Source organism: Coturnix japonica, chromosome 2 (assembly GCF_001577835.2).
Source record: "Coturnix japonica isolate 7356 chromosome 2, Coturnix japonica 2.1, whole genome shotgun sequence".
Lineage (NCBI taxonomy): Eukaryota > Metazoa > Chordata > Aves > Galliformes > Phasianidae > Coturnix > Coturnix japonica.
This window is the reverse complement of record NC_029517.1, coordinates 39,435,632-39,460,399: the sequence shown is the minus strand read 5'-3', so window position 1 is coordinate 39,460,399 and position 24,768 is coordinate 39,435,632. Positions and strand designations below refer to the sequence as shown.

Here is a 24,768-nt window from a genome sequence, read left to right as displayed (position 1 = left end):
TAGGCTGCAGAATTTTGTTTTAGAGGAATCTCATTCTTTTAGCATCAAAAGCTGTAAAGAGAGATTGTTTGCAACAAATGAAAATTCATTAAATGTGATGATTGATGCTTATCGACTCCTACAAACAAATTATTTGTTAGGGAGAAACTATAGGAAAATTACCTGAGCTTCTAGAATATCTTTTAGAACTATTTCTCATTGCTGCCAGTATAAGTCCTTGCAAAAAATATATATACATATATTATTTTTATTATGAATTTAAATTGTGCTACACATTCTAGAAGAGGTTTGATGCACCTTGAATTAAGTTCTCTTATTGTTTTTCCTGGAGATTATGAATGGAATCTGAAAAAACCATTTTGTAAAGGCAATCAGTGAGAGGTAACCACCTGCTCCTTCTGCTGAATGTTTTTCAAATGCTTTGTCTGCTGGTGCCTAACAAGTGAGACACATATTCAGTACCCATTAACTCTATGGCAAAATATTCTTGTCTGTGCTATAAGATGTGTTGGTTTTTTTTGTTTTTTTTTTTTCTTTTTCTAAATACCATTTCTTTAAAAATTACAGGAATATGTGATTGAGGAGACTTTCATGTGCTGTACAGTCTGCTGTTGCTTCATCTTACAGCTGCTCAGCCTTTTGTTTTGCATTTTGTTTGGGAGGGAAGGAGAAAGAGAATTTGCACCTGTTCCTTACATCGAAGTTTTTCTGAACGTTTCACTCTTCAAAGTGTTCAGACTCTTTCAGTTTTAAAATTGAATTTCTTCATGACTGTTCCATGTGTGTTTATTCTTTTGACAAGGTTGACGCTTTCTTAACAATAGCCGCTGTCTTTCTCTCTTGCTCAGATGTAAGGCAGAAGCTCGGCGAGAAATTGATACCATGGATACATTTGTGGATTCTGCTTGGTATTACCTGAGATACACAGATCCTCACAACACTGACAGGTAGGGGGTCCAGATACAGAGCTGCCTGGTGAGCAAGCCTGTCTTATGGGATAGAAGGGAAGAAACAGGCCAGTTCCACTGATGCTTCTAGCTTAACTGCCATTGCAGAAGTCAGTTTTAAACCTGTGCAGTAACCTGGTATTTTGTCTGCTCTATGGCCTGAAGAAAACAAAGGGTGGACTAGGAATTGCTCCAAAATTCTGGCATTTGGTTGTTCTGTGCCAGGAGATCTACAAAAGCAGTATGTACAGACACTGCTTGTGTAAGTACAAGATGAAAGGGCTTTATCAGCCAGGGTGTAGAGAAAGTGTTCAGCTAAGGAGCTGAAGATGGTTGTTAGAGGAGGATGCTATCAAGAGTGACAGCCTACCACAGCTCTGAGACTGTGATAAGTTGCTTTGAGCTTCTCCTCCCCAGTAATACACGGAGTATTCTGGTGTGTAGACAGGTAGTTCTTTTCCACTGGGAAGAGGGGGGATATAGTATGGTGTAACTTCCAGCTGTCGAGAATGACACCTTAATCAACATCTTAATTCCTTTCTTTTAGAGCTCCAGTAAGTCTTGCTGCTTTGTCATGCATACAGCCAAAGTGAGGTGGCATAAGAGCAAGCTTCTGCTTTGTATTACTTTGACTAAATGCATAATTAATAAAAAGAGATTTTTCATGTTCTGTGTATTAGTGTATGCAGCTTGGACAGTGTGGGAAGATAGATGTAGTTATTTAGCCATTTATCTGCTTCATAGTCTGCCTGTGTTAGTATGGGTGATATTGCCTTGGGGTTGTTGTCTCACCAGCATTAAAGCAGCCTGCATAGAGGCTGACTAAGCTGTCCAAAAGCATTTTACATACACCTGTCAAATTAGTTTGCCACCTACCATGGTTGAATGGATGTCCAATACTGTTTCTTAAAGATTTTGCGAGCCATTCTGTAGGGCATTATGATGGCAGTGAATCTTTGCAATCTTCATACATTGTTCAGTTATTGCACAGATAAATGGAAAGTGTCTAGTAGATGATATTTGTCTTCCTGACTAATTCTGGGAGATAATAAACTTCATGTTGGTGAATAAGTCTAATAAGGTGCATTTTGCTTTAATTATTGACATTTCCATTTTATTATTCTTGATGTCCATGTGAAGTGTCTTTGTATACATGAAGTTTGCATGGTTTAAGAAGATCACATCAAGAACGCCATTCAAATGTCAGTTTTGGCTGCCTGATTTTATGTGAGATGAGAGTAAAATATGCAAGTAATTTTTTTCTTCAAATAGGAATTAGTGGAACAGTACTGAACAGTAATGATGACAGAGAGAGTTGCATTTTTTTGTTGCCAAATATAAGGCTCTGAGGGGATTGGCTATTTATTTATTTATTGCCCGGAGCAGTGCCTGGGTAAATACTACATACCAAGTGATTTAGCCTGTTATTTTTTTGTATTGGCAGCACTTGTTCAGTTAAACTAAAGAAAAGTCTTCTGTGAGCACTTCTGCTTCACACTGATTATCTTCTAGTGACAGTGTGAATTTGTTGTTGATAATATCATTTAAGTTACAGAGTGATATTTTAAAATATGCTGTTGTGCATGAACAAGAGGAAATTTTCCAGCAGTTGATGATGAAATAGGCATATGCAACATCCAGCTGTCGAAGTAACAGCTTAGTGTAGCCAGATCTGTTTTACACTGAAATAAAAGCATTTGTACAGATTTCTGTACTAGATTTCTACCTCCATGTAATTTATTTGTTGGGGGGTTTTGTTTCTTTTTGTCCGTTAAACTACGTATTCTTAAACCTGTATTTCTATAAGTTGTTTCATGAACTTAGAATTCGGGAGAATTACTCTGTCTATTTCAGAACCATGTGAACAACATTAAGTTTAGACTTGCTGCACTAAAGGTGTGAATTTCACATCTGTGATTTGTGTCTGGGCTCATCTGTGAGGAAGAAAGCATTGCTGTCACAAGAATTGCATTTGGAATAATTGAACAGACAAAACAAGTAAATTTGTTAGAATGGAGTCATGAATTAAAGGTCAAAGAATATACAAACAGACTATATGGGAATATTTAATAAAGCGTCAGATAATGGCTAGGATACCATGCAGGTGGCCTCGGATAGTTCAAATAACCACAGGCATTTCCTGTAAATTCACAGAGCATCCTTGGGTTTGAGGATGACCCATCTGACGGTTTGAATGTTTTGCGGTGTTGTAATAAGCTGCTACATTGCCCTCTAATGGCAACAATGCAGAACTCTAGTAAAAAAGTTATTTTTTAATCAGACTTGCCTTTTGTCTTTCATAGCAATCTGTTTTTATGTAAAACTTGATGTTGGTAATAATAAACAATATAAATATTTTTTCTGTATTTTTTCCTATTATTCTGCTTTTTTTTTTTTTTTTTTCCTTTCTTTTTTCCAGGCCCTTTAATCGTGATTTGGCGGACTACTGGATGCCTGTGGATTTGTACATTGGAGGCAAGGAGCACGCAGTTATGCACTTATTCTATGCGAGGTTTTTCAGCCATTTTTGCCATGATCTAAAGATGACCAAGCACAAGTAAGCCTTATATATTTCTATAAAAATCTCTCAGATCTCATTTACCTTGCAGAAGTGTTACTGAACACTGTTGCGATCACCTTGAATAAACCTGAATTTTTCTGCTTGTCAGTCTTATAGACTGTTGCATTTTCTGTCAGAGCAAGTGATAAAATGTTACTGTAAATGTAGATTTTCTGCTGCAAATACATACATAAGCTAGAAACTTCAGGCATTCTGAGTAGTACTCTTGTTTCAAATGAGGTAACTTTCTGCACAGTAACACCATTAATTTCAGAGTAACCATGTATGCATACTCTATAATTCACTGCAGCCACTGTACCCCAAAATGCCATCATAGGAGTGCCTCGTCTGGGAGGATATGAGTGGTAGAACAGTGAAATACCCGTTTTCTGTCCTGTTATCCCATCAGCACAGATGTTTGAATAGATTAAGTTGGAATGAGTGATCTCATGAGAACCACTGCTTGGCAATTTCTGAGCTGGCAGCTCCTGTGCATTCATTCTTTACTAGTATCCACTTCTCAAACACCATGTGAAAGAGGAACATGATGAACACATGACATAGTAATTTCACTACAGTACTAGAATTTAAGTAGGTGAGCACCAGAGAAGGATGGAGTAGGTAATGGAGCCACTGGAATATTTCCCTGAGTTATTTCATAATCATTTAATGAAAATAGACTATGGAGTTTTTATCACTTATTCTTTTTATTTCATTTATGTGAAATTTTGGTGTGGATGATTTCTGTACCTGTGTTTCACTCGGTTGTCTCCAGCTTGCATAGCGGCAAGCATGAAGCAATCCTTCTTGGAAAGATCTGTCCTCTGAAAGTTGATCCTTTCTGTCACTGTTCTAGCAGAGAATTTCAGAGCTTTTCTTTGCAAGTAATTTCAGCTTTTATTAGTGCTACAAACTACTTTACAATACTGAGCTATCTGCCATCTCATGGAGCTGTAACACAATAGTTGTTATTCTGCTAGTCAGATTCTTCTACCTCATTAACTATGGTGGCTAAAGTACTGCTAATATAAAGTGAGACCACAAGGAAAAGGAGGTTTGCTTGCAAAGTAAGCAGTCCTCCAATCTAATGCACAAGAAAATGAAAATGTATGGAAAGGGCACAGCTTGGTAGACAAGGGACTTCTTGAGTGACCTCAAGCACTAAAAATAAGTACATGGAGAGTAGAAGCGGGCACTGTGGTGGGACAAGATGGAATGGTTTTAAACTAAAAGAGGAGGGATTGAGATTAGATGTCAGGGCTAAGTTTTTTACTGAGAGTGTTGAGGTGCCTGCACAGCTGGCTAGAGAGGTTGTGGATAACCTGTCCCTTCAGGTGTTTAAGGCCAGGTGAATGGGCCCTGGAAAATTTGATCTAGTACTTGATATAGCGGTTGGTAACCCTGCCTGTGGCATGGGGGTTGGAATGTAATGATCCTTGAGGTCCCTTCCAACCAAAGCTCTTTCTATGATGCTATGATTTTGTGATTGTCTGCCCCTGTAAAAGCATTGACTGGGTAGGCACAGGGTAATAGGGAAAAGCCAAAATTTATCTAGAATTGAAACATGTGAAGAATGTGAAGGCAGTAAGGACTTCTGCAGATACATTGATGGGAATATCAAGGAAAATGTTGTCTGATGCAAAATTAAACAAACAGATTAACAAACTAGTAAACAAAGGACAATCATCACCATGGTCTTTGTTATAAAGGCCTGTGTTAAGTAGGACAGTTTTAAGGGAGAGAATTACTACCCACTACAGAGTAGAATTGAATTAGGGATGGATTAAGGAAATCTAAACATGCACAAGTTCATGGGACCAAATGGGATGCACCCTTTAACACGGTAAGGTGCTACCCATTGTTCATGAAATATTGTGGTGAAATATATGATGACTAGCAATAAGATAAATCAGTGAATGCCCCTAGCAAGTAGAGAAAGGCAGATGTAAAGCTCATCTTCAAGAACAAATAATAAAGATGATCCAGATTACTTACAAGCCTGGTCAGCATCATTAGGTCTCCAGGTTTATTTTGAAGCAAGCCTTCCTGGAAGTAATTTTCAGAACATGAAAGACAGCATGACTGGAAGTATCAGCATGGATTTACTAAGCGTATGTTATGCCCAACTTAATCTGTCTTCCTTTTACGATCAGATGATTCCATCTGTGGATGAAGAAAGAGCATTTTATTATGGCTCTTGTGAGATTCTAGACAAGATTCTTGTGTTTTGGCTTGCAAGATAGAGACTGAATGGGTAGGTTACAACACAGATGGAAAAACTCTCTCGACCACCAGGCTCAAAAGGGAAATGGTTCAAAATCTCACTGGTAGTTATTTACAAGTGGTCTTCCTCAGGTCATTGCTGAGGCAGATCCTACATAACATCTTCATCAACAAAACAAAATGCACCCTCCACAAGTTAATTGATCGCTGCATACTGAGGGTGGTGCTAACAGGGATCTCTTGAAGTTCAACAAAGGCAAAGGCAGAGTCCTGTATATGGAAACAGCATGGACTGAGATGGTTATGTAGGAGAATGCACTATGGAGAAAGTTCTGTGGGATGAAAAACAAATTGGATGTAGTAAGCAGTAGGTATGAGAATATAGAACACTGTGTTAGCAAAAGCATGTCCTGAAGTAATTATCTCTGCTTATTACTCAGGAAGTTGCATCTGGAATATCATGTCCTGTTTCAGGGCTCCAACTGTGAGGGACATTATCACGCTGAAGAAGGTCCAGTGATGGGGCACTGAGATGGTTGGGGAGTAGAACTTGTGGCATACAAAGAGAGGCAAAGGGAGCTGGACATGTTCATCTTGGAGAAGAGAAAACTAAGGAGAGAATATAACTGCAGCCTACTGTTTCCTAGAAGTGGATTGTGGAGAAGACAGAACCAGCTGCTTCTCAGACGTGTACAGAGAAATGATAAGGAGTAGCAGTCACAGGATGCTGCAAGGTCCTGAACTGCACTGAAGGAAAAGATGTGACAGTGAAGAAGGTCAGATGCTGGAACAGTTTGTCTAGAGAGTTTCTGTGATCTCCATCATCAGATATTTTCAAAACTCTTCTCAGTGGGCCCTGAGCAACCTGTTTTAACTTTGAAATTAGGTCTGCTGTGAGCAGGGGATTAGACTAAATGACCTCCAAAGGTCCCTTTCAATCTACATTATTTTAAGGCTTTGCAGACCTACAGGTTTATTAATTTGAAATGCTGTAATAGAGCAGTAGCACCAAAACTATGTAAAGTAAATTGGTCTAAACATGGTAAATTTCAGAGGAAAACTCTAACTTCGATGCCAAAAAAAAAAAAAATGCACAAGAAGAACTGACCATGTCTAGAGCAGAGAAAATCAAACCTGCTTTATATAGAAATAATTTTCAAGACTGAGAATTCCACTGAGGTCATACATAAGCTCAAGAACTTGTACATGTGAAGATAGGTTACAGCATTGCCCCCAGGATCTGTTGTTTGTACTGCTCATATATGTATTTAGAATGCAAGGAGACTGTAGCGAATTCCTCATCAGACATAAAATTGCTTGTTTGCTTTAGCTCTACAGAAATTAAAGCATTAGGTGTTTCTAAGCCGTGAAGTCAAATCAGCTTGTTTTGATATGGAAATTGCAACTCCTCTATCAATAGTACCACATGTCTTGAATACATTTTAGCTTTTGTCAGAAGCCACTTTTGCTCAGTCTTCTGCTAGGATTGCTCAAGGGCGGATATCAGAAACCAAAAAGGTGATCAGAAACAAGCTTACCAGTAGGAAGCTTAAAGTCATGGTATCGAAACCCACAGCTCTGAGGGAAAATAATGTGTTAAAAAACACTGCTTTCTTGTGCATTCTAGACTTTTTTCTAGTCATTCAGTTCTGTTCCCTGATCAAATTAGTAAAATTCTGTGACATCTCAGTTAATGAGAGCTGCCATTTAAAGTATTAACTAGCATTTGGTCAAATGTTTGAGATTGCTCCATTATTCTGTAATAGTTTTCATGTTGATGGGCTTTCCTTATTAAAATCTTCATTGTTTGCTTCTTAATCTCCTTACTTTCAAATTTATTGACATTTTTTCCTGTTAGTCTTTAATTCTATACTAAGGACCATTAATATAATGATGACACTGAAAACAACAGTTAAAAATTTCAGAGTTCAGATTTGAAAAACAGTTTCCTTACATATGGTAAACATTATTTCAGTATAAATGTTATATGCCTTTCAGTTACAGATGTCACAGTTGCTTTCATATCAAATGCAACATTTGGCATCTATAATTATAAAGGTATAAATATAGTTTAAATATCCTCTGGAGATAGAGCATGATCTTTTACATATATTTTAATGCATTGAAATGGAGATGAGAAGTCAGCATAAGTAGCACCCTCTGGCTACTGATACATATGACAGATTAAGCTGAAATTATTCCATTTTGTTTTAGCTATCTGTGAACAACAGCAGATCTGGAATTAATTCACAAGCCAGTCAACCCTCCCACTTGTAACCAACACTGGGAGAGGGTCCAGGTAGGCAGCTGGGGCCAGCAACTGCCTCATCTGTTCCAGCTTAATCCTTCATGGTGAGTGTGTTGACACGCTCAGTTACACCTGCTCGACTATGTTATTACAAGTAAAAGTTAAGCAGAATTTGTCTCTTCCCTTTAGTAATCAGCTCTGTCAGATGAATAATTGTAAATGGAATCTAACGAATTCTTTCCAAGGGATTATAAAGCTATAAAAAAGTTTATTGTTGCCATTAAGCAGCAGATTTGACTTTGATAGAGAGCAAATTGTGTGGAATAAGAAGGCACTATTTTTACTTAGCTGCAGTATAGAATAAAAGAAGATAGCTGTATGTCAGAAATAGGTTGTTCTATAAAGGAAGTGTATCAGAACTGAATCACGGTACATTAGGGACTCTATCACAATTATTGATTTTCAGTAAAAGCACTCGACTATTGACTGTAAAATCTAAATGTTCAATATCGTTTGATCTTTCTTCAGCCTGAAATAATGTCCCTGCAAACGCCCTCTTTCATTTCTGTTCTGGCCTTCTACAGTATTGCCGGTACATGTGAACTAACTGCACATTTCATAACCTCCTGAACTCATCTGCCAGTGACTGACCTAGGTCACCTTAGCTCTAGGGCATGGTATTGGGCTCTCCCAACCTTTCTAAAGATGTGGGATTCAAACACATTCAGTAAGCTCCTTTTCTAGGGCTATCCTGAGTTCAGTATTTATTGCTCTTGTGGACTCACAGAATCACAGTTATAGGGATTATAAGGGACCTCTGGAGATCATCTTGTCTAACACCTGTGCTAAAGCTGGTTCTGTAAGGTACTTTACACAGGAAAGTGTCTAGGCAGAGTCTTGAGGTTATGGGCAGCCTGTTCCAGTGCTCTGTCACCCTCATAGTAAAGAATTTTTTCCCTCATGTTCATATGGAACTTCCTAGGTAGTTTGTGCCCACTGCTGCTTGTTCTGCTACTGGGCACAGTTGAAAACAGCCTGGCCTCACCCACTCGACTCCTGCACTTCAGATCTTTATAACAGTGATGAGATTCCTTCTCAGCCTCCTCTCCTCTGGGCTGAACAGGTACAGGTCCTTCAGCCTTTCCTCCTAAGGGGGATGCTCCAGGCCCCTAAAATCTTTATCGTCCTCCTCTGAACTCTCTCTAGAAGTCCCCTTTCTTTCTTGAACTGAAAAGCCCAGAACTGGACCTAGTACTCTAGATGTGCCCTCACTAGGGCAGCGTAGAAAGGGAGGAAAACCTGTTGGTTAAACTGAATGGCAGCACAGCCTTCTGTGTGACAGCCACTCCTCCCAGCTTTGTATCATCAGCAAACATGCCGTGGGTGCATTCCAGCCTTTCATCCAGACTGCTGATAAAGGTGTTGAACAAGACTGCACCTAGTACTGACCCCTGGGCAGCACTGCTAGCTACAGGCGGTGTAACTCTGCATGTGACCATATGATGGAGCCATCACAACACTGAGAAAGGCACTGCACATCAGGGAAAACAGCAAGGGGTTCAATTTGTTTCTGAGCTCTGTGTTTATTAGACAGACTTTGGTTCTCTTGTTTTGGGCAATTCTCCATTCTCCTGCGGTCTCCCAGTAGGAACAAATATTGTTGTGTTTTTTTTCTCCCCATACTTGGTAATGTATTTCGTATTGCATTTTTATAGCCTCTGTCAGCATAAACAAAAATAGGAAATGCTCATTCCTTCATTCAGCCTTTAGTAACTTGGCGTATGATCTGAATTAGCAATATGTCATTAAAAATAAGCGTTCCTTGAAGAATCACTTCCTGTGGACGGTTTTATCTGATTTTGATATTCTGGCTACCTCATTAGCTTTGCTTTAGATAGCAACAAGTGTAGCTGTTTTAAATTGAGTTCTTAGACTGGCTGATTTATTCAATTATAGGAGAAAAAAAGTTTTAGTTTTTCCTCAGTGTAATTTATTTAGTTTGTAGAAAAAGCATTATCTCAAATAGTTCACTCCTGAAGTATTTCTATACTCATTGATTTTGGATAGGATGCAAGACTTTTGTTCTTAATTTTTCATCTCTTAATTGACTTAGACAGTTCTAGGTAATGATTTGAGATGGGAGTTGATGATTGCCTTCTGTATTTAAAATAGATTTTCCTGTTTCTGTTCTTTAAGTTTGATGGGAATTTTTGTCTACCTAAGATACTTCAACTTACAAATAACATGATTTATCAGGCAAACTACGTTCAAATGCAAGCATAGAAAATATTTATATAGATGCTCTTACTTTGAATCATTGATAAAACCAGGCAGCATGGTAGAGAGCAGTGCTGCTTGGTGACTGAATGATACACTGTGGGCCACTACTTGGACGGTATTTGAAAGTATGAAAGATATGCGAGGAAGGAAACTCCTGTTCAGACATGAATATGTTGAATATTAACTATGAAGACTTGCTTTTTTACAGTACTGCTTCAGTAGTGTTTGGATTATGATTTTTTTTGGTACATGTGAAGTAAAATGTGAAAGCCTATTTTTACTATTTCTTCCTTAGATGTATGAAGTTATCCTTTCTTCTTAAGTGTTACGGCAAATATGTGGGCCTTTGTTAGGTAGGATTATGGTTGACTTAAACTGCTTAATGTTGAGTGCATGTGAGCATTAGGAAGTACAGGTCAGTACTAAGCAGCGCTGACTAGCATGTCCTCCAAAATGATGGTAACCAGTGTCTTTTTACCTGAGGATCCCTTGAGGAAACTCCCCAGACTCCATGCCCTTTGGGTCTCATTCTGACTCCTAGCATTCATGGGGTTGCTTTTGCTTTCCTGTAGAGATTAGCTTTGTTGTCCTTTTTAGGTGAAAACAATGACAGAAAGCTGACTAGGTGAATTAGAAATATGGGATCATTGGAGGAAGGTGACAGCAATAATATATCTATCAACTAGAAAAGTGTTTACTTAGAATTTATTTCTTGCTGAGTGAGCCTTTGTCTCTGATGCTTTTAAGGCTCTTTTTATCTCTATGGTACACATCTTTAATGAGAACTTTCCTGATATAAATTAGAGAGGTAGAGTTTTACTGTTTAAGATGATAAAAATATAAATAAATATAAAATATTTATATAAATTATTAAACATAAATAGATCCACTAAGGTGAACTTTCTAGCATTGCCCTATTGTTCATTTTTTCCATTGTCCTCATGTCTGAGCATGCAGATGCTTATGTTGGAGAAACCGTCTTTTCAGTTTATAGAAAGAAATGTGCAGCAAGAATTTGATCTGTTCCACAATACTGCGTTTCTCAGAGAGAAGCTAAATCTAAATATTTGTACAAAAGTGACAGTTCATACTTGCTCGCTTTTACAAATGGGGATTTAGCTTAGAGTTGGGGAACTTGCCCAGTTGGCGAGGAACTTTCGTGTATTATCTTTATGCTAATTTGATAAATGACAGTGTAATAATTCTGTACTAAATCATAATGCAAGAATGTGTACAAAATACAAATGAATATTTACACTTGCCATCGAGGCACCGTGAATAAATGCAGAAAGTGCTCTTTCTAAGGTGCCAGACATTTATGCAATGAACTTGAAATTCCTGTTTCATTAAGTAACTACACCTGACTGACATCTGAGGCTTATCTCAAGTATTCTTTTCACAGCTGCTTTCAACCTGCAAGTTTCTTTTTCCTTCCATCCTTAGGGAGCCTTTCCACAAGCTTTTGGTTCAAGGCCTTATCAAGAATCAGACATTCAGACTAAGAACAACAGGCCAATATTTGAAGAGAGAGGAGATTGATCTCACTGGTAAGAGAGGATGTGTGAGAAAACCAATACAGGCGCACCCAGAAAGTCAGAGACTATTTCAGTTGAAAAGGGACATACAGGTCTCAGTGCTGGGAAAAATTAGGTGGGGAAAAATAAATCCTTGTAATATATAATAATAATAATATATACAATATTAATATAATTATATATATAATAATATAATATTATAATATATAATAATATTTAAACCAGAGAGTCTCTTCTGTGAGGCTGAGATTCATATCCGCTGCTGAGTGTACAGAACCCCACTAATCCAGCAACTTTTAATTGCGACCACATACAGCAGCAGTGCTATGATACTATTTTAGCTCTGCTGTAGTCCAAAGAATCCAAAGTGTTATAAAGACAGTGCTCAGCAGCTTGCTGAGTGACCAGCAAATGGGCAACCTACATGAACACTGTGGCAAAGTTAACACAGTTGTTAGTATATTCAATAAATATTAGACACATATGGGATGTATAATGGGAGTAGGAGAAAGTGCTGTTTCTCAGTTCTTGCCAGTGCCTTCACTTTCATAAGCTGGATCAGCAGCCCTTGTCTGGAGAGCTGTAGCAACAAGAGAGGCTTGGTTTAATTTGCCCTCCTTCAGGAACCTCTCACACAGCCATGTTTTCACTGCTTTCTCCTGCATACAAATAATATAAGATAACAACAACAACAACAACAACAAAAAGCCAAAAAAATCCCCACCAACATCCTAACTACCAATGAACCTTTTACACTTGTCATTGTCAGTTATCCTATCTTGTTTAAGAAAAGTTTGCAAGTGTTTTTGCTCAAGTGCATCTTTATCTGTGTAATACCCCTGTCCAAATCACCTGAAGTAGTTTTTTCTTAATATTCTAGTTTCAGATGGGCAAAATTTGTTTAAATAGCTTGTCTTTGCTTTAATACCTAGGCACTGAACCTGTTCACCTGAAATCTGGTGAGAAAGTCCAAGTCACTTGGGAAAAAATGAGCAAATCTAAGCACAATGGAATAGATCCTGAAGAACTAATGAAGGAGTATGGCATCGACACCATACGTCTTTACATTCTGTTTGCTGCTCCTCCAGAACAAGATATTTTATGGGATACTAAAAGTAAGTCATACTTTATAGGTTTTCTTTTTCTTAGTGTATTTTAACACAAAAATTAAAGTAGTTCTTGCTGCCCAAGTTTTTGTATAGTTGAGACAAAAAATTTTAATAAGCAATTTTGATTGTTTTTTTCTTTTAAGAGAGGAGTCACAAAATCTGTCACTGCAAGGCAGACTTGCAGGAATATTACAAGATGTGAAAAAGGAGAGATGTATGAAAAACATTCCTCAAATGGTGTTTCTCTTATTTTTTTATTAGCTAGAATTGATTGAAAATGATTCTTTTCAAATTAATTTCTTTATTTTAAGATGCTTTCCTTTGCTGGAATTGTGTCAGATTCCCAATCAAACTTGGCTTTTTTTTTTTTTTCTTACTTATTTTTTTCAATTTGTTTAGACATGTGCAATGTCTTTTGTAAGGTGGACCATGAAATACCTCCTGAAATAATGTCATTTATCAGAGTCCCTAATAACTAATATTTGTACACAGGACATACCTTTATGAGCCTAGTTCCTAAATAAGACAAGATTTACCCTCCTACACACTTATTCACTGACATCATGCAATTTGTCATACTGACAGGTCGTAATGTCTCCTGTAGCTCATACATTTTAATGTAGACTCAATGCATATACTTTAATGAAGTCTTCTTGTTGCATGAAGCTTTAGTAAAACACCCCATGCCTGATTTAAAACATGTGTAAGTCTTTATTTTTACATTGTCTTCTTGCTACTTAGTTCAGTCTTTACTAAGCACAATTTCAGTTGATATCTGTCACCCATTAAATTCATATGCATTCATTTACATATACTGGAGGAGTGAGCTTTATGACTTCTTGTTGGCTTTCAGTCACCATCTAATCACAACAGCACAGATCTAGGAATATGAAAGGATAATGGTTATTTTAAGATCCCTAACATTAAGCAAATAAACTCACAGCCAACCCCAAAATTGTTGCAGCAAAATGGGGCTTGATGGGATTCATCCCAGCACACTCAATGAGCTGGCTGATGTCATTGTGAGGCTTCTGTCAATTATTTTTAAAGAATATTGGGAATCTGGCAAATCTCAGTTGGCTGGAAGCTGGCAGTGTCCCAGTTTTCAAAAGGGGCAATAAAAGAAGATCCTGATAATTACAGGCCTGTCATGTTCACACTAATATTATAGTGAAGTTTATTTTAGGAGTTGCTGAAAAATAGCTGAAAGAAAATGTAGTCATTGGTCAACAGCCAATATTGGTTCATGAGGGGAAAGTCTTGTTTAGCCAAGTGAATCTCCTTTTATGACAAGGTTACCCATCTAATTTACCAAGGGAAGACAGTTGATGTAATCTTTTGGGGGTCCAACAAAAATTCTGATGCTGTTTCTAACAGTATCCTATCCTGTGCTTTTATTTGGTATTTTAGAAGTTTAGAAAGCAAGCTAACAAAATCAGTGATGTTCTTTAAGCCTTTTAAATCACACCCCTCTCTACAGGATCAAGTACTTAATCTGTCAAGGAAAGGTTTGGTTTGGAGATGGTGACTGGGTGCAGGATTTGAGTCTGTGCTGTCTCATCTTTTCACTGGTGGACATGATGGCAAGATCCCATGTTATTCTCTCTCTTGGTGAGGGCAAGCAAACTTCTAGAGCATTCAGAACCAGATAAAGCCAAACACATAAACAGCTTATTACAGCATAAATACAGTCTGGAGAATACCAAGCCTGCAGTGTTTAGATGGTGTACAAGATTATGGTAGGAACAGATGAAAAGTTTGGAGAGAGCACTGTATTCTATATCCCACTTAAGAGAACTTCTGAGGATCACAATGACATAATCAATCAGGTTGTATTTTACTGTCCAGTTGAGCAGGAAATCTTTTACCTAGTGCAGTAGGATAATGCAACTGCATTAGATACTCGTGCAGTGTGATGTAGGGATGTGCAGTCTAGTAGAGCCTTGATCCATCTTGAAGCTTAAGCTGTACCTTCCCTAGAGGCTCAGCAATACACCACATGGAATAGCTGGCTGTGAGTGGCATTAGCTTGGACTTCTCTGTATCACAGTTCCTAGGTTAAGTTCTGTGAAGAGCCGTGCAGCAGGACTAGTACTTTCAAACTCAGGATGAAGAGCTTTATAGTCCTCCCAAGCTAAGCTCTGTCAAAAAGATGGTACCAAGAATCATAAGAATCATAATGATAGTTATTAGCATGGTTGAATCTCTGAAGCAGCAACAGTATATTACTTTTGAGGGCATTCTTAATTTCATTTACATTTTTCATGTAAAATATGAGGGTTTACAGGTTGTTGGTTTTTTTTTAAGTTAAACTCTAGAAAACATTCCCTTTTGCTTCTGAGTTTTGTCTTCTTTCATTGCAACTGATATCCATTTGTTTCTGCAATCTCTCATTCATCTCAGCTGATGCTATGCCAGGTGTTCAGAGATGGCAGACTCGCCTCTGGACACTTGTAACCAAACTTATCGAGGCGAGGACTTCGGAAACCATGCCCAATCCTGAGCTTCTGAGTAAGAAAGAAAAGGCTGAAGCCAGAAAGATCTGGGAGCAAAAGAATCTTGTAATTTCTGAGGTAAAAAGAAACAGTTTGTAAATGAATAAAAGACTTATTTCTTATGCAAAAACTGTGTGCTTGGCTTAGAGAGCCAAGAGTTCTCCCACAGACAAGTAAATCGTGAAATCATTCTTACATAAAATATTCTCTGTATAGGTTATTTTATTAACATAGAGATTTCACGGGACAGAGCTCTTTTGCAAGAGTGAGATTTAGACTGGCAAAATTTATCTACTCTATACCTTATTTAAAGGATGAAGTGTTATGAAATATCATTGAAATATCAGTCTGGGTTTGAAATAGCTACACTTCCAGCAGCATAGCTATAGGTGAATTATGCAGAATATCTCTAATAAACTGTTTAGATCTGTTTGCTTCATGCCTCATTATCGTGCCTTTAGTTTCATGGAAAATGAGAAGAAAAAAAGTTGTTGGAAAAAATAGACCAGTGTTTCCTTAAAAATTATTGAAACGATTGAAGATCTCTCCTTATGTGTTAAGTCTGATACTGTGTTTTAGTGTCAAATCAGTTACACATGATTCAGGAGGAGGTGAAAATATCTGCAAAATTAGCTTAAGATATTTTCCTATGCTTAAACTTTCTCTGAAGAAAGTCCCTGTGGCAAGGGACCTTCACACACACGTGGCTGTATATCTGATGTCTTTGTGTGCCAATATGATTTCCATGTAAAAGGTATTATTCCATTTTTGAATATTACAACTAATTGATGACAGAGCTTTTCTTTTAATTCAAGGTAACAGAGTACTTCACAAAGGATCATTTGTTTAATGCAGCTATTTCTCGACTGATGAGCCTTTCTAATGTACTCCATGTAAGTATGCCGTATGAACAAAGATATTTTTCTGCTAGTCATTACTCCTGGAAGTATTTCTAGAAGGCAAGAGCTGTCTGAACTATAGGTTCAGAATTCCAGAAGTCGTGTTGAACATAAAATTTAAGTCTGGATTTTTTGACTACATCATTGATAAACCATTTCATATCTTATGGATTCTACGGAAATTATTGGCAAAGTCAAGGAATATAAGAAAAAGTTAAGTAGGGCACGTGCAAGTACTGTACTAAAATAATGAAAATCTGGGATAATGTGAGGTGCTGGGAAGGTGATGCCCTGTTCTCTATTTCCAGCTCAGTGATTAATCGGCATTTTGAGAAATTGGTGAATTTAAAAAAATAATCTAAAAAATCAGTGTCCTACAGACAGGTAAATATTTGAACGCTGATATATGTGTTCATGATCAAGGAAGTCAGTGCAATATCTTTCAAGAACGAATTTCATTATAGCATGTCAAGACTTCCTCTTTCGGTCCCATTTCAAAGGAGGAAGTGGAGAGATGGATGAAAATTCTATATTAAAAAAACAGATAGTAGTTACTAAAACTGATTCAGATCTAGTTTTTGCTTTCCTCATGAGTGTCAGTGACAAGGCATTGTCATCTGTCAGCTCTTCTGTAGTTTGTGTTTAACAATCATTGGTTTTGGACAGTTTTCTAGTAGGCAGGGTCTGGGGATTGTCACACCCATCAACTAATGCTCATAACCTGGCATGTATCAACATTCTTCTGCACAGTTTCATTAGGATGATGAATCATAAATTAAACGTGGAATCTGAACTTATCATGGGATGTAATCAGTCAGAGTCAAAACAGAGTTTTCTCCAGCAATGGACAAGAGGCTGTGCTGCACTCGTAACAGTCTGTGCCAGCAGAGATCTTAATGAAATGTTACTGCGTGTTCTTCTTAATTAAGCTATTTTACTTCCCATCCCCAAATATTCATATTTACAATTTATTTTCATTTTCTTTTTTTTTTTTTTTTTCCCCCACTTAGCAAGCTTCTTGGCCTCTTGTTCTTCACAGTGCAGAATATGAAGATGCTTTGGCTACGCTCTGCATTATGGTTGCACCTATGGCTCCACACATTGCATCAGAGATGTGGAAAGGTATTTATAAAACTGCTCTTTCTATTGCTGTCCAGAGACTGATGGTCGCTATATGGTAAATACACCTCCTCTGGGAAGTGGGAATTATAGACAAAAAAACCTTTTTTTTTTCTTTTTTTCTTTCTTTTCTTAAATCCATCACAGTGGTAAGCCTTGAGGTCTGAATCCCAAGTGGGTAAATTTCATAGCGTTACTATAGTTAAAACCTGTGGAATAAGGGATGTAGGTGGAGAGTTCAACAGTTATTTTTAAGGTTTATTGGAAGAAGTTCCAAGATATATGTGGGAAGATAGGAATATGTTCTGTGTAAGGCTGGCCACAAACTGCTATGTGGTTTTGGACCTAATATTAGCTTTTGGATGCTGTTTTAACAGTTTTATTTTTGACAGTCATCTTAGGACTTTACGTTTTCAAGTGTTTACAGAATAGAACGATTAAATGGCTCATATTGCAGAGCCGCATGTGACAGTGAGCTATTATTAAATGCCAAAGAAAGGCTGCTTTTGTTGATAGTAGTATCATAGTAGCACAGACTGGGAAGAACAGGACCTATTGGGTGGGGGGATGGGGGGGATTCTTATTTTGTTTTCATTTCCAGTATTTTTAAGATGTTTGGAATAATCTAATTGCTCAGAATGTCTAATTGTTCAGAACAGAACAATTGCATCAGATGCAATTCACTTGGAAAATGCTACTTTCTGTCAATACTGTCTTACAACAGAAAGTTCCATCTAGTTAATATTTCATTTAAATTGAAGTAATTGCTCTGATTTTGTTTTTCACAATGTTTGAGATGGAGTCAAAAGTGGCCTGGGTTTATTACCTAAACATGCAGTGCCATGTGAACTGTGAAATTCAAATGCTGGTTAGGGATACAGAATTGTCAAATACGTTTCACAGCATGACAGGAAATCACTCAGATGTCTTAACTAGCATGATTTATTGAATGTTAAGCTTAATCCTGTTGATCATTTTGACTGCAACAGAAGGGGGTCTTTCCTTTTTTTTGCCAAAATCACTGGAGAATGAGGATATTGAACACTTGCTGTTTTGTGACGCTCTCTGACGTAAGAATGGAAAGAATGTATAATAAAAATTAGGTTTGTATTGTCCTCAGCTGCTGGCTGCAATTAAAAATGCAATTCTACTTCCGTGGTCCAAATACTGCATGCTATAATTCAGTGCCCCTGGCATAAAAAAAAAAACAAAAACAACACACATTTTTGGTGATTATTACCTGAGAAATGTTATCACTGAACATGGAAAAATACAGTCTCTTTTAGGAAGGTAATCATTGCACTGCATCAAAATTATTAAATGATTTTATTAAGAGAATGTATGTTCATTTAGCTGTTGTTTTTCAGTAAGAGGGCAGTATTATTTAGAAATCACCAACATCTAGCATTTCTGTCCTGGGATTGAGACTTCTGGTGGAAAATCTCCAACTACGAGGGCTACTTCAAAAAGTAATACCTCCTATTTTGTTGTACTGGCCCACAACATCAGAGGCAGATGGTGGTGGTATGGCAGTAGAGGTTGAACCTTCCCACCAGTATTCCATTACACGTTGTTGCTGTGTGACAGATGGCAGCAGAGGAGCAATCTGACGCAATGATGTCTGGTGTGAAAGTGCAGGTGAATCAATAGTGTGGATTTGAATTCCTCCACAAGGAAAAAATGGCACCCATTGGCATTCACAGACACTTCCTGACTGTTTATGGAGACCAAACCATGGATGTGAGCACAGTGGTACGTTTCAGCAGTGGCAACAGTACCATGAAAGACAAGCCACATTCTGGATGGCCATGCACAGCTGTCACACCATGAAATGAAGAGTGTCTCAATCAGCTCATCCATGTGAATCAGTGGATTACACCCAGGGAACTGTGTATAGAGCAGAATATTGGCTTCCATGCATTGGAAATGACGGTGACAACACTGGAATGTCACAAAGTTTGCACCCGGTGTGTGCCACAGGTGCTCACACAGGAACAGAAAGAACACCATATGCTAGTTTGTCAGGACCTGTGCAGTCAGTATAAGGCTGAAGGTGACAATTTCCTGGATCACATCATTAGCAAAAATGAGACATGGTGTCACCACTATGAGGCAGAGTCAGAACGTGGCAGTACGTGGAGTGGTGACACATGATTCCTCACTGAAGAAAATGTTCAAGATGCAGCCCTCAGTGCATAGTGCACTGTTTTGTGGGATAGGAAATTCTCCTGGATTTCCTGGAGCCAGGACAAATCATCAGCTCTGACCCCTACATCACAACACTGACAAATCTCAAACTTTCTCTTTCAACCTTTCTCTTCCATCACAATAACACAAGGCCTTATACCAGTTTGAAGACTGTGGAGCACATTGCCAGTCTCGGCTGCACTGTCCTATCACACCCACTGTGCAGTCTGAATTTGGCACTTTGAATTGCATCCATTCAGGCCAATGAAAGATGGAATTCATGGACAACACGCAGTTGATGCAGTTGTAGCAGCTGTGAAATAGTGGGTCATCTCCATGGTGCAGATTTTCATGAGTGCAGGCTCTTGTTCATGCTGGCGCAAATGCATAGCTAATGGTGAGGACTGTGCTGAAAAACACTGTTTCATAGCTGAGAATTTGCTCAATCAGATAATGATGTTGTGCTCTTTGTACCTGTTGCAGTTTCCCTGGCAGTAAATGGCAGGCATTCCTTTTGGAGTAACCTATGTATGGTTTATCCTCTTTGGTAGCACAAAACTTCTCTAAATGCAGTTGGACGTAATTGCAGATCAGTCAGTCTAAAAGGATTACCAACCAGTGACAATATAAGGAAAATGTAAAAAGTCATTTTAACGTGGTAACTAAAGATGTTTTGCTTGACATTTGAAATAATGACTAACCGGCATCTTTGATGTACACTGTTCTGATGATAATAATGTTATCCTTATATGTAAGAATTAAATTGGAGTTCATTTGAAATGTTAGCATTTTGATCCACTTGCTTTCTTTATTGGCTGGTTGATGAGCCTTGCAAACTCAGAACTTCAGTCTGATATCCCAAGGACATCATGTAGCACTCAGGTTTTAAATATAATTAAGGTAAAATTGTGTAGATTCAAGATACAGCAACTCCTCTTCTGCATCTGGGGAGTTTTTCTCCCATGGGATTCAGTTTAAATGTGACCACCTTGTTTTCATGCATCAGGTTGGAGAAAGAGTTTGATCTTTTTTTTTGTGAGCTGTTTGAAGAGTGTACTTCAGTACTGGCAGCAAATATTTCTAGTTTGAAGGGAAGGGAAAAGCTGCTTGAACACTGTTTCATAAGCGCCTCACCTTCCAGCAGCCAAAAAGCTGTAACTGACTGCTTTGCTATTTTGTGTGTGAAGTAGTTCATTCTGCTGCTTAGAAGAGGACGCTGTCAGTATTTTGATGCATCACCCTGATGGTCTTAACTGTGTAATGTGGATGCTGTGTTACAGCTTATTAATGTAAAAGCTACTGTAGCCCCTCAGTGCGGGAAGAGTTCATCCGCCTGATATCTTGGCAGTTTATGAACACTAACAGGATGAGGAAATCTGTTTCCTTCCTGAAGCCTTGTATCTGAGGAATATACAGACACCATTTGAGACGTGGGGTTTTTTTGTTTGTCTGTAGTAGTACTGTGTTTTTGCTGTCCACACGAGGATATGAAACTGCTTATTGTGAGTTATTACATTTTTATTAGTGATGGTGCACGAAAGATTTATACCCGTGATAAATGCATCTTAAGATACATTGAGATGAAACGTAATTATTGGAAACTGTAATGGTATAATTGTCTTAGCGACATTAAAACTACCATTACGGTGGCTCTACTGCAAGTATTTCTGTGTTTGGGTTCAGTCCGTGCCCAACAAGGCTTTCCTGAAGAATAGACGGGAAGCTAAGGGATGCTGCAGGTTTTCATAGAAAAGTGGAATGCAGAAGTCCCCCAAAGTAACCTGCACAAATCCAAGAATAAGACCAGCCTGGAATTAAGAATGATTTTTCCTTCTAAGAGTAATGCAAAATGAAGGATAAGTCTGTTCCAGTGGAGGAAAGCAGATCATTTTCAGAAGATTAAAGGGATTCTCAGGGAATCTGCAGAACTGGAAACGCATCCTAGAGTGAGCTTTTAGTAACATGGGTTTTTCACAACCCTCTTTGGTGCTCTGGCACTAAGAAATAAACAAAATGAATCCCCAAGCAATGTACTGAATTAATCTATATATTTCTGACTTGTGCTGCCAGTTGTAAAATAAAGTTTCTCTCAGAGCTGTCCGCAAATAGCTGTTATTGTACTGCTGTAAGTTCTTTGAGATTGCAGGCCCTTTAATGTGTGACAGGCAGGCATTGTCCTTCTGGGCTCCAGAAAGGTATTTCTGATATTCATCTTGTCTGAGTCTGTCAAATAGGAAGATTCATTAAAAAGTAAAAGAGCGTGTGAAGAATGAAGTAAAAACTAACAGTCCATGGAAGGGACTGCAGAGACCAAGAAGACACTGGTCTAGATTGTATCTCTACTTAGTGCTGGAAATTCCTGCTCTGAGCTACTTGTAAGCTGAATCTGTTTTGATTTTGCTAAATCCAAAGGTTATCAGCATTTGGGTAATGTGTCCTCATAGTCACCGTCTGCTGTTCCTCTGGTCTCCTTCCATCCCCTATTAGAAAATAAAAACTGATAGTGGCATAGTTTCAGAAGCCTTAATTAATTTCCTTTTATCTCCCATAAAGACTTCCGTCTTCCTTGCCTTCCTTTGTTAAGCTCTCAGTGCTGGCCGTTGTCCCTCACCATACCAGCCATGCCTCCGTTTATTTCATAATCACGTCTTTTTCTCTTGCATACATAATTCCATGTCAAACTATGTGCAACATTTTTGGAACTTAACAGATTCATTATGTTAATGCTTTTTTCCTCTAAGACTAGAAGTACTTTACTGTCCTACCTTGCCTTCATGATAGACGATTGCACACTGTTCTTCTTAAATCTCTCCTTATTTTGCCAGTCTGCTCTTCCACCCAAACAGCACCTCAGGGGAAGGATTATTTTAATGAAATACTAATGACTCACATAATGCTAATAAAACATTGCCGTGAGCTTAAATGTTGTTAGACTTGTCCTCTCTCCTCTGCCTGTCAGCTCACTCATTTACAGTAGCATAATATGCTGCAGTGTTAATGAAGGCTTCAGTCCAGTGAGTTACTGGCTGGGGAAAACTTGTTTCAGCGTTAGCTTGCCAGCTAGTGAAAGTCCATTGACACAGATCCAACTGCAGGATCAGGTCTTTGGATTAAGCACAAGATCTGACCCCAGAAATGGCTGTATGTGTAAGCTGGCTTTCTGTCCTGTGTTTGCAGAAGAAGATAGAGCTGAAAAATCAAAACCAGACAATAAATAGAAAGCAAAATGCACACTGCTTCATAACGTGCGCTTCAGTGGGCGCTTTCCAGTACAAGATATTATCCCAAGTTTTTAATTTTTCTGCAGTAAGAGTCTGTGAAATTGTTGGTTCTTAGGATCAGCAACGGTGCTTTTATTTAATGTATCAGATATCCAGATATGCTCTAGATTAAGACAGTGAACTTTCTGGTCCTGTGTGTTGCACTTTGAAAACGCCAAACAAATCACGACTGTATTTTCTGCATTGTACAGCTTGCAAAATGTGAATTTAAGGCAGGAAGCCAAACAGGCAACCTAAGTAAAACCTTCATTTTGGTTTCCTGTCAAGCTGTTTTCTGAAACAAGTTCTGTTGACTTTTGCAGTTTTTTTATGGGTGAGCTCATAGCCCATTTTATAGTAAGAAAACCAACCAGACAAGGTCCTTAACCACACTTTATCTGCTTCAGGATACATCTTAATTATTTTTGATTACTAAGTTTACTACAACCAACAGCCTCCACAGGGATTAAATGTGACCCTGCTTCTGCCCTGATCTTGACTTCTATCAGAAAATGTTTTTTTTTAAAAGCTGGAAGAACCCACTTTAACAGGAAAGTGAGGAGTGGCCAGTGTGCATGCTGCTGCCACCAGGCATGTGATCAGTTGGAAAGAGATGAGCTCATCTGTATGTTTGAAAGCCAAAAGGGGAAGAATTTAGCAGCTGTCATCTTTCAAGTCAATGTGATAATGAATCACCAGCGTGAAGGGTTGGGTTTTTAGTTTTTTTTCTGTTTGATTTCTTATCTTTTGCTCTTTCAGTTTCTGAGCAACTGTTACGAGGGGAAAAACACACAAATCCAGATGCACTGAAGAATTTAATCAATTATTTACCTAAAAAGATTGAGGCTTCATTGTTATTCTTAGGAAATGTGCATGTTCTGTGTGATTCTTGCTTGCCATTGGAACCAGCTCCCAGCAGTCCACCACAGTCTCTTTCTGAGTGCTTCAGAAAACGAGATTGTGTGTCGCTTTACAGAAGTGCTTTGTCTGAAAAAGCACTGACAAGTATCTGGTGGATTTCATTGTGGAGGAAGCTGCCTTCTTTTTATGTTTCTGTTTGCTGTTATTCGCCCTATTAGTCTAAACAATCCAACTAAATAAATTGGTGTATTATGCATGGTGTATGTTTCTGCTGGCAGTGTCCGCTATTGTGCCGTGCTTTCTTTATCTTCTCGAGTTTCCTCAAACCAGATGAGTTTTCAGATACTCTCTGATTGTTATGTTCTGCAATTCTGAAGGAAGCATATGCTTTAAAACAAAAAGAAAAAACTTTAATCCATATCCTTATGTTTTTAATTTAAAAATCAACTGGATTTGTGGGAAAGAATCACTACAGCAATTCTTGTCAGTACAGTTTGACAGCATTTTCAGTGAAATCTTTTTATTTTGCCCTGCAGCTGGAGTAGACAGAAACATAAATTCTGCTCAGAAGCTTTACTGCCATTAAAGAATGTGGCTTCAGAATGAATTACGACTAATTCCACTGGTACTTCAGTAAATCAGGAATGAATTGTCCAGGGGTGCAAAGTCTGTTTAATAGAAGGAGATCATTTATAGCCATTTTAAGAGTATTTTTAAATAAAGTCAAAGGATAAACTACTTCAGCATGTACATGAAATAAGAAAGAAAGCTGTGCAAGGTATACTTACATGGAACCTTTAATTTGTGAGTAAATAGATTGTTCACATCTTGTGAGTAGCTGGACTTGCAGCTGAAACTACCCAGCACATTGCAGGAAACCACCCAGCATATGACAGGCGATAAAATATTAAGCCATAATTGTGCCATATTTTGACTGAGTTCCTCAACAGGAGGGTTTTATATGTTTCCCTGCTTGTTTTCTTAAATTAGGTTGATATTTCAGCTGAATTCTTCAAGTAGATTTTTGAAGGATACTAATTCTAAT

At 38.1% G+C, this 24,768-nt stretch overlaps 1 protein-coding gene across 6 annotated transcripts in view; it reads left to right on the top strand.

Annotated features, from left to right (window-relative positions):
- The window catches only part of LARS2 (leucyl-tRNA synthetase 2, mitochondrial), a 110,824-nt gene that overhangs the window by 79,624 nt on the left and 6,432 nt on the right, over nt 1-24,768 (top strand). For all 6 annotated transcript variants that reach the window (XM_032442390.1, XM_032442392.1, XM_032442393.1 and 3 more), the window contains 7 exons: nt 849-947; nt 3,367-3,504; nt 11,702-11,805; nt 12,726-12,908; nt 15,306-15,475; nt 16,213-16,290; nt 17,307-17,418. In XM_032442390.1, coding sequence (XP_032298281.1) covers nt 849-947; nt 3,367-3,504; nt 11,702-11,805; nt 12,726-12,908; nt 15,306-15,475; nt 16,213-16,290; nt 17,307-17,418 — 884 coding nt within the window. The remainder of the gene's footprint in view (nt 1-848; nt 948-3,366; nt 3,505-11,701; nt 11,806-12,725; nt 12,909-15,305; nt 15,476-16,212; nt 16,291-17,306; nt 17,419-24,768) is intronic.